Below are 16390 nucleotides of genomic sequence, written 5' to 3'. Positions count from 1 at the left end.
CTCTTAGCAAAAGGAAAAAACACCAACATTAAAAAATGCACGATAAAAAGGTGTCATAGCTCTGCAATCAAAAAAATGTGGTTATAATGGAAGTCAATGGGGCAAAAACAGCCACTAACAATAAATGGAGAAAAAAATAAAAACTGATGCTACACAAAAACTTGACTATGAACATTTACTATGACTACTCACAAGAAAACAGGACAGCATCAAAACGAACCAGCACAGGACAGCAAACACAAGGGCATTAAATAAGGGAGCAAATCAAGAGGGGAACAGGTGAGTTAAACAATAATGAAGAGAGGATGACAAGGGAGTGGGGTAAAAGTGACGAGACACGGGAAAAACGTGGTCTAATATAACAATACTAAGACCACGCTTTCCCACACAAAACATTGTACTGTCAGAACCCTGCCATACTGAACTAGATATTAATACCAAACAAGACTCCGACAGAATCCTGACAGTACCCTCCCCTCAAGGGACGCCACCTGGCGGCCCTCAAGGAGAGACACAGGACAAGACATACTGTACACTAGACAAGAACAATGAAACATTAAAAACATTAACAGAGGAAGACAAGCGATATTAACAGATGGGTTGGGGTGTGACAATAAAAACAACAAACAAGGAAGGGGTGGCGGAGGAGTAATACAGTTCACATGAGGAAGTCCAGGCAAAGTGGAAGAAGGCGGGGGAACAAAAAAAGTTCACAGGAGGTGGTCCAGAGCAAAGCTTGGGGTGGGGAGTCCAGACCGGCTTGACAGGGGGCCTGAAACGGACAGGCTTGGTGGGGACAGGGCAAGGAGGGATAGTTCCAGGCGGGTCAGACAGAGGTGGGGTAGGGGGCGTTGCAGCTGGCTGTGGCAAAGGCTGCGCTGCGCAGACGGCAGAAGGGGCTGCGCTGACTGCGCAGACATCTGAAGGGGCTGCATTGAGGGCAGCGGCGGCTGGGTGGGCTGTGTTGAGGGCAGCGGCGGCTTGGCTGGCTGCGTTGAGGGCAGCGGCGACGACCCCGAGGAGGCTGCAGCTGACTGTGGCTGGGCAGACTCCGGCTGAGACTGCGTTGGCAGAGGCTGAGGCTGCTGCGTATCAGAGGCCGGGGAGGCTGCAGCTGGCTGAAGAGCCGAGGACCCCTTCTTCCTCTTCTTCTTAGAGCGAGGCACAGAGCTCATGGCAGGAGGCAGAGGAATCGTGGTGGTCATGGCAGGTGAGGAGGACGCATCTAAAGCGGACTCCCACGAGAGCCTTCTCCCACGCTTCCCTCGGAGGTCGGTAGGCAGAGCAGGACTCTCTGGGATCGAGGTGGTGAGAGCTGCATCCTCCCGTGTGATGACTGCCACGACACGACCCTCTGGGATGGGGGAAAGCTGGGTGGCTCGTTCAGCTGCGGTTAAACCCCTGGGCTCGCGGTTCATCAGATACTCCACTATGTCAGGGAAGCCCAGGGGTCTCAGCCTCTTCTGTTCGACAGGCTGGAGGGGCTCGTCGAGGCAGCTGTTGAAAATGAGTTTCAGCTCTGCCTCGTTGAACCCAGTGCCTGACGCCGACCTAAGAAACTCCATAGCGAAGCCTTTGACATCGGCCTTGTTTTGCCGGAGTCCGAAAAGCACGTAAGCCTGCGTTGCGTCAGGCACGCTTCTGGTATGTACAGACACAGAAAACGCGACGCAGCCACCACACAACTGACATGCAACAGATACGCCACGCAGCAGGTGTGAATCGGCCCTTACCCGTTTAATGTAAGTAAAGAGGAGAAATTCTAAGCTTACAAAAAAAAGTCAGATCACTGACAGAGGTCATTTGACACCAACGAGGATATTTATGAATAAAGACATTGATTTTGATTAATAAAACACTTAAAATCCTACTTATTGTCCCTTTAATACTTGACATTTTTGTGTTTGTTACTGGATGTCTGATGAAATCCAAATGCTGTTTTGGATAAAGATAAAGAATAAAACAAATATTGCACAATGTGTTGTAACAAAATAAATAAGCAGTTTCACAACAGAACATTCAACTGCAGAACACTTGCTAACCAAAGAAGAAAACTTGAGCTTGATCTGAGGTTTAATGAAGAGATAAAGGTAAGAATCATGCTTTAGCTCTTTGTACAACACCATCAATAGAACACTATAGTGAATTTATGACAATTTCAGTCTAGACGTAGTTGGAAAACTCTGACTCTCATTAAACAGCAAAAAGACTAAAATGACTAAGATAAGAACATAGGGTTCTAAGTAATAGTTTCTGGTAAGGATCTGAGACACAAATAAATATTTACTTTACTATATAATGTGTTGTATTTTTATTTCTAATCAGGATGGATATCATTGTGATTTCATTGCTCACACTTTTGCCTTGCCTGTGTAATGCTGGCTTTACAGGTACACTAAATGTAGAAAAATATAAAGTTTTAGTCTTACCCAGCATTTCTGTGGCTATAGAGCAGTCTGGAATAACCTGTTATAACTTTTATATCACATTAAACAGACAATCTTGCTTTTGGAGCCAAGGCTGTCCAGTCCTCCACTTACGATAAATTAGCAAATGCTAAACATGCTGTAGATGGTAACAGAGAATCAAATTACATGAAGCGATCCTGCACTCAAACTGCAATAGAAAAAAATCCCTGGTGGAGAGTGGACCTCAAAGGTGTCTACAGTATTAACAAAGTTATCATCACTAATCGTGGAGACTGTTGTGGAGAGAGGATAATAGGTGCTCAGATCCGTATTGGCAACAGTCTGGATAACAATGGGAACAATAATGAGCTGTAAGGAATGTAGTTATTTGTTGTATAATTTTCTCCTTTAAACATTTTTGGGTTTGTGTATTTTAAAAACATTATAACATTTCAGTTTAATTGGGTTTAATGGTCTCTAATATCTGCTATAATATTATAGGGTGAAGGAAGTTTGTAGTTGAATAAAGTTATTGGTTTCTCAGTGCGCCAAAAAGGCCTGTAATTTTCACTTTTACACTCTGTTATGTATATATTTGCAGGGCTGCAACTATTTTAACTGCTCCTCTGCTCACAGAAACATTTGAGTTTAAGCCTATTCAGGGGCGATTTGTCAACATCTTTCTACCTGGAACAAAAAAATATCTCACTCTGTGTGAGGTTGAGGTGTATTCAGGTAACAAAACAGACTGAAGTTACATATTGATGTGTTAATGAATGTTGTTATTTTATTACCAAAAAGATAACATGAATATAATTGTGCTCTGTGCAAGTTTTAGTTTCATTGCTTTATACAATCTTTAATAAATGTTTTTTACTCTTTGTCAGAGTGTTCGTTTACACAAATAACACTTGGTAAGTGTATCCCTGGTATAAAAAATGCTTTCTTTTAGAAATTTCACTGTAGTTTTGAAACCAAAAGTGGTTCTTGTAAGAACCTCTTTTTTTGGACCTTTTTACGAATGTAGCATGCCAATAGTCTGATATAAAAATGAGTGAAAAGAAAACAATAATTAATCATTTGATTGGAATAATGGTGCCCATTATAATTCACGTTATCAATGAAAGAAGTGTTTTGTTATTTTTTTATTCTAAACAGATAACATTGCTTTTGGAGCCAACGCTGTCCAGTCCTCCACTTACAATGAATTAGCAGATGCTAAACATGCTGTAGATGGTAAGAGAGATTCCAATTACATGAGGGGCTCATGCACTCACACCGCAATAGAAAATAATCCCTGGTGGAGAGTGGACCTCAAAGGTGTCTACAGTATTAACAAAGTTATCATCACTAATCGTGGAGACTGTTGTGAAGAGAGGATAGCAGGTGCTCAGATCCGCATTGGCAACAGTCTGGATAACAATGGCAACAACAATGAGCTGTAAGGAATGTAGTTATTTGTTGTATAATTTTCTCCTTTAAACATTTTTGGGTTTGTGTATTTTAAAAACATTATAACATTTCAATTTAATTGGGTTTAATGGTCTCTACTATCTGCTATAATATTATAGGGTGAAGGACGTTTTTAAGTTGCTTGAAGTTATTCATCCAGACCATGTGACAACACGGTGTGTCGTCGCCGCCATTTTTGTGTCCACTCACAGCAGCCATAGATATATACACTAGATGTCGCCTTGGGGTTCTAAGCATGCGTCAAAACTGCCGCTATCTTAGAACAGGGGTCTTCCCTACTGAAAAATCCAGCTAAGACAGCATAAGCTGGTGAGCTGGTTTTAGCTGATCTCCAGCTTGGTTTTAGCTGGTTTTGCTGGTGTAGGAAGCTGGTTTTGCTGGTGTAGCAAGCAGGGCTGGGTTTCCCGATAACGATTGAACTTAGCACTTAAGAGCGCTTTCTACGAGCTACTTAACGAACATTCGTTGTTCATTTACGTGCGTTTCACAAAGATGCACGTGAAACGATCGGGTTTTAAGTGCTACTTACGAGTCGCTATCCATTTGTCAAGTGCTGAAATGTCACCAATAGAATGACTCGAATTTGTAGCAGAAGCTTGTTTAGGCTAATGATCTTCAGTAGGGATGGGCGAGTACAGCATTATCTGTATCTGTATCTGTATCTGTATCTGTAAACCATATGAATTATCTGTATCTGTATCTGTACTCGGAGTGGGTGTGGCCTAACCCGGAAGTAGGCGGGGTTTGTCTTGAAATGGGCGAGGCTTTAACCGGTATGTTATTTTAAGCATGCAATTAATATATGGGTTGATCAGAAATTGTTATATTTCTGTATCACTGATCATAAGAGGGAGAGAGAGAGTGTTTGTTTGTGTGTGTAGCTTAATTTGTAATATTATTTATTATTTATACCACTACTACCTTTATATTTTATGAAATACAGCAAAAAGTGTCAGAGTAAAAAAAACTGGTTAAAGCCAGCTGATGGTTAAAACGAAAAAACTTAGATGACTGGCAGAGAGAGGAAGATAGAGGGAGAGTGTGTGTAGCTTAATTAATTTGTAATATTTATAACACTAACTTTAACTTACTACCTTTATTTTTTATGAAATACAGCAAAAAAGTGTCAGAGAGAAAAAACTGACAAGAGAGAGAGAGAGAGAGAGAGAGAGAGAGAGAGAGAGAGAGAGAGTAGCTTAAATTAATTTGTAATATTTATATTATAGCTTAATACCTTTATTTTTGTATGAAATACAGCAAATACGTGTCAGACACTCAGTGTCTGGTTACTGGTTAGAGACAGCTGAAGGTTTAAAAAAGAAAAAAATTCTCCGACAGGCAGAGACGCGATGCGAGTTGCATTCACGTCTGAACGAACCCATGTTTACCAGAACTCTGCTGGTTAGTATGTATTAACGTTACAACCCGAAGTAAAAAGCTGAAGAAACCCTAAACATTAATGGAAAAGAACCGTGAACCCGAGAGACTGAGTGAGAGAGAGACAGAAAGCTGTTCTGTGTATGAGTGTGCAGAGCGGGACACAGACAGCTCCCAGCTGAAGGTTTAAAAAAAGAAAAAAAATCTCCGACAGGCAGAGACGCGATGCGCGTCCCATTCACGTCTGAACGAACCCACGTTTACCAGAACTCTGCTGGTTAGTACGTATTTGAACGTTACAACCCGAAGTAAAAAGCTAAAGAAACCCTAAACTTTAACAGAAAAGAACCGCGAACCCGAGTGACTGAGGGAGAGAGACAGAGAGCTTTTCTGTGTGTGAATGAGCAGAGCGGAGCTGTGGGACTCACAGCAACACGATACATCTGTATTTGTGTAGGGGAGGGGCGGCGCTGTTACTACTAGCCTATCACAGAACGCTGACACAATCAGCTACCCAATGATGATTTTCATTTAATCCGAGCACAGATATTGACTCGTATTACTCGTATAATACTCGTACTCGGCAGAAGTGCTTTATCCGTACCGGATACTCGTTTCAGCCGAGTATCCGGCTCATCTCTAATCTTCAGCCGATGTGCACTAATATTTTTAATAATATATTTTCATTATTGTTCAATTACTTTTTAAATGTTTTAATAATTTATTAAATATTATTTTCCGTATTTAGTTAGGACTCGTCCCACTGCGAAATGCCTTCTGCGTTTCTATTATAGTTTAGATTATTATTATTATTTGTTGTTTATTATCTATGTTTATTTATTATTATGGATTATTGCATTGTACACTGTAAAAAATACTTTGCTGCCTTAAAATTTTTTGTTAAATCAACTCAGATTTACAAGTAATTTCAACGGAGATGAGTTGTCACAACTTATAAAATATAGTTGAGAAAAGTCAACTTAGTTTTATAAGTTATAACAACTCATCTGTAGTTATAACAACTCATCTCTAGTCAAGATAAATAATAGTAAGTTAAAATGACTTGTAAATCCGAGTTGATTCAACACAAATTTTTAAGGCAGCAAAGTATTTTTTACAGTGTACTGTAAATATTTATTTGGTTTCTTTAATTAGATGCCATTTCCCTTCAAAACAATGTTTAGATGAATTATAGCAGCAATCGGTATGAACCATTTATCAATTTGCTATACCAACTTTTACCAAAATACAAAAAACTTTTACCAACTTGTACAAAATACGTTTTCCTTCTTTATTAATTTATGTTTAGTCATTTAAATTTGATTTCTCATTTGAATTTTAAATATATTATATAATATATTTAATCAGGGACGGATTATGGCGATGATGTGCCCTGGGCACAGATGTCTCAAAGGCCCCCTTTACCAATTTTTTGGGCAACAGCGTTGCAACTGCACAGGGCTCAAGTGTTGGTTCGCCTCTGCCTGTATGCCCCATCATACAGGATTAACAATGGCACTAATACGGGGGGAGAGAATGCACACAATATTCTGTACTTTCACTCCACAAATTGGTTTATTTATATCTCACCAGTATCTGTCAACATACTGTACAACATACTCCATCAAAAAGACGAGCGGAGCTTTTCACTCAAAAGTTATATATATTTGAGCTCTCGACGCTCAGCGCTGAGCGCGAATAAAACCCCGAGCGCCGGTTTTCAGCGCGGAAAAAACACGCTAGCTGCTTGCTTATTTGAAAAACGCAGAGTTTCCATTGGAATCAATTGAAAACATGCATTTAAACATTGGTTTAAAAAAAAGTTGGTTTAAATTTACCTTAGCTGAGGGGTATCTTTCTCGAATTTCCTCAGAGAAAACGCTTCCACCACATCATCAAAATCCAGTTCCCTCACAAGATCGCATTCAATGGCCATTAAAGACGTCCTTGACACATTTTGCTTCTTAGTTAGTTTTTTACTCTTGCCATTAGAGAAAATGAACATTCTCCTTCACAATTGCTGACTGGCATTGTGAGGAAAAGCTGTCCTTTTGTGCTTTCTTTTCATTGATCCACTTGGTTGTGGTTTTAAACTCATTTTTGTTTTGGTTTTTGAGTAACCGTCTTCTACGTGTGACTTTTATATTACGCAATGCTTTTCACTCGCCTCTAGAAGCCCTTTCAACAGCGCAGCAATACATTAAAATTATTTATTTGATTTATTTACTAGTTAATACTTTGCAACTGCAAAAAAAATTCACATTATTCCTCAATATTTAACAAAATTTTACTGAAAATAAAATTAAAATATTTACTTGAAAAAAATAGACACAGTAAATTTGACAGGGCCCTCTGCTGGCCCAGTGCCCTGGGCAAGTGCCCAGTAGGCCCGTGCGTTAATCCATGCCTGTATTTAATATAATATAAACAAAGAAGAACCCAATAAATAAATAAACATTTAAAACATCACATTATCGTCATTGCAGGAGTGCAATTTGCTGGTTGTCCTGTAGGTGACCTTGTAACTCTGTTGTCTTACGATGAACTTATGAATGAACGATTACTCCAGAGCACTCGTAGATCTACGATGATTTTCAAGTGCAACTTAAGTTACGAAGCTTTTGGGAAACAGCCCGTAATTCTAAGATGATTCGTACGATCGTTTTTACGATCTACTTAGCCTTACGATGCTTTTGGGAAACCCGGCCCTGGACTAGCTGTGTTTTGGTCACTTTTTAAGCTGGTCTAGCTGGACTTAGCTGGTCAGGCTGGAAGACCAGCTGGCCCACCAGCATAACCAGCTTTGTCCGGCTGGGAGGACCAGTGTAACCACCTTAAACCAGCTAAAACCAGCTACCAGCTTATGCTGGTCTTAGCTGGATTTTTTAAGTAGGGTTGTCATAGGAAGTAGCTAGGTAAAACTGCTATCTCCGAAAGATCACAGTTCTGCATGTGCACGTTTGTTCCCGCTGACATGTTATGGACAGCAGACTTTTTTTGTGTCCCAGCACCTTAGGACTACAAAGCAATAAATTGTAATACATTATCATATTGCTTTACCAGATCCTTGCATATGATACAGCAGGTGCGCCAAGCAGGTTTCACGAAGACTTTTCACATGTGTATCATCATGAAATTAATGCATTATAACTTACCATTAAACTTAGAAGTATGGTAAAGATAATGGTTTGTGTGTACTCAGATGTGATTCACTGTTAACTGTGGGATGCAGGGCTGTTAATGATAACGGGATACAGTGTGCGAGAGGGATTGTTCATTTGCGTTAGTAAATTAAAGCCAAAAATATTCACCAAGTTGTCTACTCTATTTATAATGACAGAGATATTACATTTAATTTATTTTATGAGACATTTTTAATTTCTGGAAATATTTAATACAGAATATGACAAATAATGCATGATACCCAAAATTTGACATTTTGTTGATTTTGTGCTCTTTTCCGTGATGCCAAACCACTGGAATGACTGACTGGCAGACGACATCTAACTCCACATTGTAAAACCAGTATTTTGTCTCTGGTAAGCCATCAATTAAACTAATAAATGTGACCATTTAGTGCATTAGATATGCTGTGTTCACTGCCAAGGCGGACACAAATATGGCGGCGGGCATGACGGAAGTGGCGTCTTGAATTGGTTTCCCAGTGTGCCAAAAAGGCCTGTAATTTTCACTTTTACACTCTGTTATGTATATATTTGCAGGGCTGCAACTATTTTCACTGCTCCTCTGCAAACAGAGATATTTGAGTTTAAGCCTATTCAGGGGCGATATGTCAACATCTTTCTACCTGGAACACAAAAATACCTCACTCTATGTGAAGTTGAGGTGTATTCAGGTAACAAAACAGACTGAAGTTACTTATCAATGAGTAAATGAATGTTGTTATTTTATTACCAAAAAGATAACATGAAGGCTCAATTGTGCTCTATGCAAGTTTTGTTTTCATTGCTTTGTATAAACAATCTTTAATAAATGTTTTTTACTCTTTGTCAGGGTGTTCGTTTACACAAAGACCAGTTGGTAAGTGTATCCCTGCTAAAAAAATCCTCTTTTTAGAAATTTCACTGTAGTTTTGAAACCAAAAGTGGTTCTTGTAAGGTATTGCTTTAAAAACCTCTTTTTATGAGTGTAGCCAATAGTCTGATAAAAAAATGAGTAAAAAAGAAAACAATAAACAATCATTTGATTGGCATAATGGTGCCCATTATAGTTTACTTTATCAATGAAAGAAGTGTTTTGTTCATTTTTTAAATTCTGAACAGATAACATTGCTTTTGGAGCCAAAGCTGTCCAGTCCTCCACTTACAATGAATTAGCAGATGCTGATCATGCTGTAGATGGTAACAGAGATTCAGATTACATGAAGCGATCCTGCACTCACACCGCAATAGAAAAAAATCCCTGGTGGAGAGTGGACCTCAAAGGTATCTACAGTATTAACAAAGTTATCATCACTAATCGTGGAGACTGTTGTGAAGAGAGGATAGAAGGTGCTCAGATCCGCATTGGCAACAGTCTGGATAACAATGGCAACAACAATGAGCTGTAAGGAATGTAGTTATTTGTTGTATCATTTTCTCCTTTAACATTTTGGGTTTGTGTATTTTAAAAATATTATAACATTTCAATTGAATTGGGTTTAATGGTCTCTAATATCTGCTATAATATTAGAGTGAAGTACTTTTTTAGTTGAATGAAGTTTTACACTCTGTTATTTATATATTTACAGGGCTGCAACTATTTTCACTGCCCCTCAGCACACAGAGACATTTGAGTTTAAGCCTATACAGGGACGATATGTCAACATTGTTCTACCTGGAACACAAAAATATCTCACTCTGTGTGAGGTTGAGGTGTATTCAGGTAACAAAACAGACTGAAGTTATATCAATGTGTGAATGAATGTTGTTATTTAATTACCAAAAAGATAACATGAATGCTCAATTGTGCTCTGTGCAAGTTTAGTTTTCATTGCTTTGAATATACACTCTTAACAAAAGGTTTTTACTCTTGGTCAGGGTCTTTGTTTACACAAGAAACTCCTGGTAAGTATATCCCTGGTAAGGAAAAATGCTTTAGAAATGTCACTGTAGTTTTTTTAACCAAAAGTGGTTTTTTTTAAGGTATTGCTCTTTTTTGGACCTTTTTATGAGTGTAACATGCCAATATTCTGATATAAAAATGAGTAAAAAAGAAAACAATAAACAATCATTTGATTGGCATAATGGTGCCCATTATAGTTTACTTTATCAATGAAAGAAGTGTTTTGTTCATTTTTTAAATTCTGAACAGATAACATTGCTTTTGGAGCCAAAGCTGTCCAGTCCTCCACTTACAATGAATTAGCAGATGCTGATCATGCTGTAGATGGTAACAGAGATTCAGATTACATGAAGCGATCCTGCACTCACACCGCAATAGAAAAAAATCCCTGGTGGAGAGTGGACCTCAAAAGGATTTACAGTATTAACAAAGTTATCATCACTAATCGTGGAGACTGTTGTGGAGAGAGGATAGCAGGTGCTCAGATCCGTATTGGCAACAGTCTGGATAACAATGGCAACAACAATGAGCTGTAAGCAATGTAGTTATTTGTTGTATAATTTTCTCCTTTAAACATTTTGTGTTTGTGTATTTTAAAAACATTATAACATGTCAATTTAATTGGGTTTAATGATCTCTAATACAGGGGTTTTCAAACCTGTCCTAGTACTGCACATTTTGCTTTTGTGACACACCTCATTCAGTTACATTACACACCCAGTTCAGGTCTTGCAGTCTCTACTAATGAGCTGAATATTTAAAGGAACAGTATGTAGGATTGTGGCCAAAACTGGTACTGCAATCACAAAACTTGTGGCTAAAACTGGTACTGCAATCATACAACTGGTGGCCAGTACACAACATGACAACATAAACATCAGTTGAGGGCTGCAACTCCACTTTTTAAATGACAATGTACTGGCCGGACCACTGTTGTGAGTGATATAAGTATTTGAAATGAAAATGATTTCTTAATGTCTAGTGACATATCAAGGCCATTTTATGATTAATTGATATAAATTTCTTATATACTGTTCCTTTAAACCAGGTGTGTCTAATGAGGGAGACATGCAAATTGTGCAGTACTACTGGTCCTCCAGGACAGGTTTGAAAACCCCTGCTCTAATAAATGCTATAATATTAGGGTGAATGACGTTTTTAGTTGAATGAAGTTATTGGTTTCCCAGTGTTAAAAAAGGCCTGTAATTTTCATTTTTACACTCTGTCATGTATATATTTACAGGGCTGCAACTATTTTCACTGCTCCTCTGCTCACAAAAACATTTGAGTTTAAGCCTATTCAGGGACGATATGTCAACATCTTTCTACCTGGAACACAAAAATACCTCACTCTGTGTGAGGTTGAGGTGTATGCAGATAACAAAACAGACTAAAGGTATACCTGCTGAAAAGTCCAATAAAACCATTACAGAAAATTCTAATGGTTTCCATTAAAATACCAATAGGAACCATTAGCTTTTACCATTAAAACCACTACACTGTAGTGTGTTTTGGGCCATATTTCATTAGAACCAAAACATAAAACCAATAGAACCAATACATACTAGAGACCAACAAAGACCAATACACTGTAAACTCCCTGACAAAAGTCTTGTCGCTTGTGTACAAATTGACCTGAAGTGCCGCTAAAATATATTTATAATAAAGATTTGTTTTCAAGAAATAGCTCATTTTAATCCAGCTTTTGTAATAATGCTTCAGTGCAAAACAAAACTTTCAAAAAGTATTTTAATATTCACAGCTTGGTAAAGCCCACTGAGTCAATTTTTGCAAAGACTTAAGTTTTGTCGCCTTGTCATATAAGGTTCATCTGTGACTAATAATGGATCAATTAGGTCTCAGGTGTATATAAAAAGAACCCCAATACACTAGACCTTCACATCAACTGCAACTAGATCTCTGCAAACATGCCTAAAGCCCGGGATACACTGCACGATTATTGGCTGTCCCAGACAAAAAATTGCCATCGTGAAACAATCGTTGCGATTTCTGTGATCGTGGCTCTTCATCGGTGGTCCTATGTCGTACAATGAGAGAGGTTCAAAGACGGTTTTTCCCGGTCTTGCGTCCAAAGATAGCCTACGATAGTTTTCTGACAGTGTCAGAAATTCGGCATGATCACCGCACAGTGTGTTTGCTGCTACGACCTGCGCGCCGGTATTTGTTTACCACGAGCGCATGCTGGTGACGTTGCGCAACGTGTGCCGCTGCCGCCGAAGCTTCCGTGTCATCATCGTACAGTCTACATGCCTGTCGTACCCGAGTTTAAACGCTCCGTGTCGCACAGTGTGATAAGTTAATGATCTTATAAGAGGGCAAAAATCCTGCAGTGTATTCCGGGCTTAAGATTCACCCTGAGACTAAAGTTTTGATTATCAAAAGGCTGAAGACCAGATCCACTGCTGATTTAGCAGACACCTTCAATGTGTCTCAGCATCAAGTACAGAGGATAAAAAAAGATTTTATGAGACTGGAAACGTTTTTGACAAGCCCAGGTCAGACAGACCCGCAAGACAACTGCTCGAGAGGACCGTTTGTTAGCTCAAAAATCCAAGGCCAACCCATTTTCCACTGCAGCTACCGTTTGACATTTGCCAAGTCCCACAGCCTGCTAAAAGGATGGACACTGGAAAAGCAGAAGGTTGATTTTTCAGATGAATCTTCTGTTGAATTACATGACAGTCACCTCAAATATTGCAGGAGACCTACTGGAGGCCGCATGGATCCGAGATTCACCCAGAAAACAGTTTGGTGGCAGAAAATTGTGGTCTGGTTACATCCAGTATGGGGGTTGTGCGAGAGATCTGCAGGGTGGAAGGCAACATCAATTGTCTAAAATACCAAGAAATCTTAGCTACCTCTTATATTCCCAACCATAAAAGAGGCCAAATTCTGCTGCAGGATGGTGCTCCATCGCATACTTCCATCTCCAAATCAAAGTTCCTCAAGGTGAAGAAGATCAAGATGCTCCAGGATTGGCCAGCCCAGTCACCAGACATGAACATCACTGAGCATATGTAGGGTATGATGAAAGAGGAAGCATGGAAGATGAAACCAAAGAATATTGATGAACTCTGGGAGGCATGCAAGAGTGCTTTCTTTGCTATTCCTGATGACTTCATCAATACATTGGATGAATCCTTGCCAAACCGCATGGATGCAGTCCTTCAAGCTCATGGAAGTCATACAAGATATTACATTTGCACCACTACTTCATTTGCTAACATATTTTTGTATTTGCAGTAAATTTGTTCAATTTCTGTATAGGCGAAAAAAAATTTGTCTTGCCAAAATCTGACCTTTCGGTCTTGATTAAATGATAAATCATTTTTCAGTGAAACTTATTTATTTCAGTGCATTAAACATCATTTGGGGGGGGGGGGGGGTTTAGCTTTTTAACTATTTTTAACACCAAATGATTAATTAAAAGTCAGGTTAATAGCAGGTGTTTCTACAAAATAGATAAGCGACAAGACTTTTGTCAGAGAGTGTAGTGTGTTTTGGGCCATATTCCATTAGAACCAATAATATTCACAATAAAAACCAATAAAATTTCTGTAATGTGTCTATTGTTTTTTTTTAGCAGGGTCATATCAATGTGTGAATGACCGTTGTTATTTTATTACCAAAAAGATAACATGAATACTCAATTGTGCTTCTGCAGTTTTGTTTTCATTGCTTTGAATATACACTCTTAACAAAAGGTTTTTACTCTTTGTCAGGGTCTTTGTTTACACAACAAACTCCTGGTAAGTATATCCCTGGTAAGGAAAAATGCTTTAGAAATGTCACTGTAGTTTTTTAACCATAAGTGCTGTTTTTAAGGTATTGCTAATTTTGTGGACCTTTTTACGAGTGTAGCATGCCAATATTCTGATATAAAAATTAATAAAAAAGAAAACAATAATCAATCATTTGATTGGCATAATGGTGCCCATTATAATTTACTTTAACAATGAAAGAAGTGTTTTGTTATTTTTTATTCTGAACAGATAACATTGCTTTTGGAGCCAACGCTGTCCAGTCCTCCACTTACAATGAATTAGCAGATGCTAATCATGCTGTAGATGGTAACAGCGAATCAAATTACATGAGGGGCTCCTGCACTCACACCGCAATAGAAAATAATCCCTGGTGGAGAGTGGACCTCAAAAGTATCTACAATATTAACAAAGTTATCATCACTAATCGTGGAGACTGTTGTGAAGAGAGGATAATAGGTGCTCAGATCCGCATTGGCAACAGTCTGGATAACAATGGCAACAACAATAAGCTGTAAGGAATTTTAGTCTTTCTTAAACAATTGGCACATTTCATAAACTGAAAAAAGAAATTATTAAAAACTATATCGCTTTTTTAATGTAAACATGTTTGAATCGGACGTATATGTCTTAATGTTTGTGTACTCACAGCGCTGCAATAGTTGGGTCCATCCCACTTGGAGGCACAAAAACATTTACATTTGACCATATTCAAGGGCAATATGTCAACATTTTTCTACCAGGGAAGCAAAAAATACTCACTCTGTGTGAGGTTGAGGTTTATACAGGTTAAGATAATAAAAAGCAAAAGGTGAAGTTTAACACTGTGTAAAATTTCTTAATGTTTTTTCTTATGTCGTCGGCAGGTTAAGTGGCGTGATTACACCACAGTCAACCAAAGGAAGAGGCTAACATGTCAAAACAGTCACTGGCCCTGTCTACATTTTTCAAAATAATTTTGCAAAAATACATATTTAAAATAATGTATAAAATAAATACATAAATTAAGCATGTTACACAGTTTGTCTCTGACATTCATTTAACCCAAGTAAAAAAGCAATGGTAACACTGATGTAGTGATTGGGAGAAAGTCATTACAATCATGCTGAAATAATTGAAGGCATGTTAAAATCATCAATTCAGCTCTTTGAACAAAGATTCCAGTGAAGAGACATTTGACATTCCGTTAGCTTTCTTTTCTTGATATCTGTTGATGGAATAGAGACAGCGTTACATGTTTTCTATACAAGTGTACGGCTTAGAGAATGTTTCACCTACTCAATTTCCCTATTATAAACTTATTTACTTTCTCCTTCTCTCCCTAAGGATCTCCTTATGCCTAGCTTCATCCTGTGCTAACCATTCCAGGTACCTCCCTTACATAAATTAACCATGGTTTTACTATAGTTAAAACCAAAAAAAGATAGTAGTAAAACCATGTTAACCACAAAATAACCATGGTTTTGACAGTTAAACCATGGTTAGTGTAGTAAAACCATGGTTTTGCTGATAGTAATCAATACACCAAAAATTTATTTTCATAAGGGTTCCTTGTACTTTCTTTGCTCATGCCTAGAAACTGTCAAAAATCATTTTAAAAACAGTAACCAGTGACTGTTAACATACACATACAACAAACAAATGAAGACAGATATATTTATGTTTAATATGTGTATAATATAGGTATATTATGTATAATGAACACAATATAAATTTATGTTTAATATAAGTATATTATATATAATTTCGACAATATTTGTTTAATATGTATATAGAGACAGATAAATATTTATGTTAAATATTGCAATCATAACAGACCAGAATATAGCTAGACATCTGACATAATTATGTCACACTACAGGACAGGCTGTCACACCACAGGACTTTTTCACCTTGGCAGCCATTTTGAGTCAGTTATACAAGACTGAGCTTGGACATTACAATAACTGAATAAGTTCATTGTTTTAAACCTGAATATGATTATTATTTTTTTATATTTTTCTTTTTCTCAAACTAGATCAGTCACACCACAGGACTATCAAAAATGGACACGTTCATGGTCTGACAGAAATGATGAAATGTATCAAATTAATAAGAGATTAACACTCACCTTTTAACCTCTTTAGCACATCCAAACATCTGGGGGATTTCCTGGTGGGGGGTTGACTAAAAAACACCTATGGCTGTCCATGTAACTGCCATTACAAAAATCTAATATCCTATGTCACACTGCAGGACAGCATTTGTGTTACAAAAGTAAATGTACTGTAAATGTTATTTTAGTAC

At 38.1% G+C, this 16390-nt stretch overlaps 1 protein-coding gene across 1 annotated transcript in view; it reads left to right on the top strand.

Moving 5' to 3' along the window:
- The first annotated feature begins 1995 nt into the window (after positions 1-1995).
- Positions 1996-16390, top strand: part of LOC129454650 (uncharacterized) — a 155618-nt gene continuing 141223 nt past the window's right edge. The window contains exons 1-15 of the mRNA XM_073858372.1: positions 1996-2090; positions 2326-2390; positions 2497-2779; positions 3010-3143; positions 3296-3322; positions 3567-3849; positions 8981-9114; positions 9273-9299; positions 9542-9824; positions 10009-10142; positions 10298-10339; positions 10572-10854; positions 11566-11699; positions 14066-14092; positions 14336-14618. Of these exons, the coding sequence (XP_073714473.1) occupies positions 2327-2390; positions 2497-2779; positions 3010-3143; positions 3296-3322; positions 3567-3849; positions 8981-9114; positions 9273-9299; positions 9542-9824; positions 10009-10142; positions 10298-10339; positions 10572-10854; positions 11566-11699; positions 14066-14092; positions 14336-14618 (2138 nt within the window). The 5' untranslated portion in view covers positions 1996-2090; position 2326. The remainder of the gene's footprint in view (positions 2091-2325; positions 2391-2496; positions 2780-3009; positions 3144-3295; positions 3323-3566; positions 3850-8980; positions 9115-9272; positions 9300-9541; positions 9825-10008; positions 10143-10297; positions 10340-10571; positions 10855-11565; positions 11700-14065; positions 14093-14335; positions 14619-16390) is intronic.

This window comes from Misgurnus anguillicaudatus, chromosome 20, assembly GCF_027580225.2.
Source record: "Misgurnus anguillicaudatus chromosome 20, ASM2758022v2, whole genome shotgun sequence".
Taxonomy (NCBI): Eukaryota; Metazoa; Chordata; class Actinopteri; order Cypriniformes; family Cobitidae; genus Misgurnus; species Misgurnus anguillicaudatus.
This window is presented reverse-complemented; position numbering and strand designations above follow the sequence as displayed.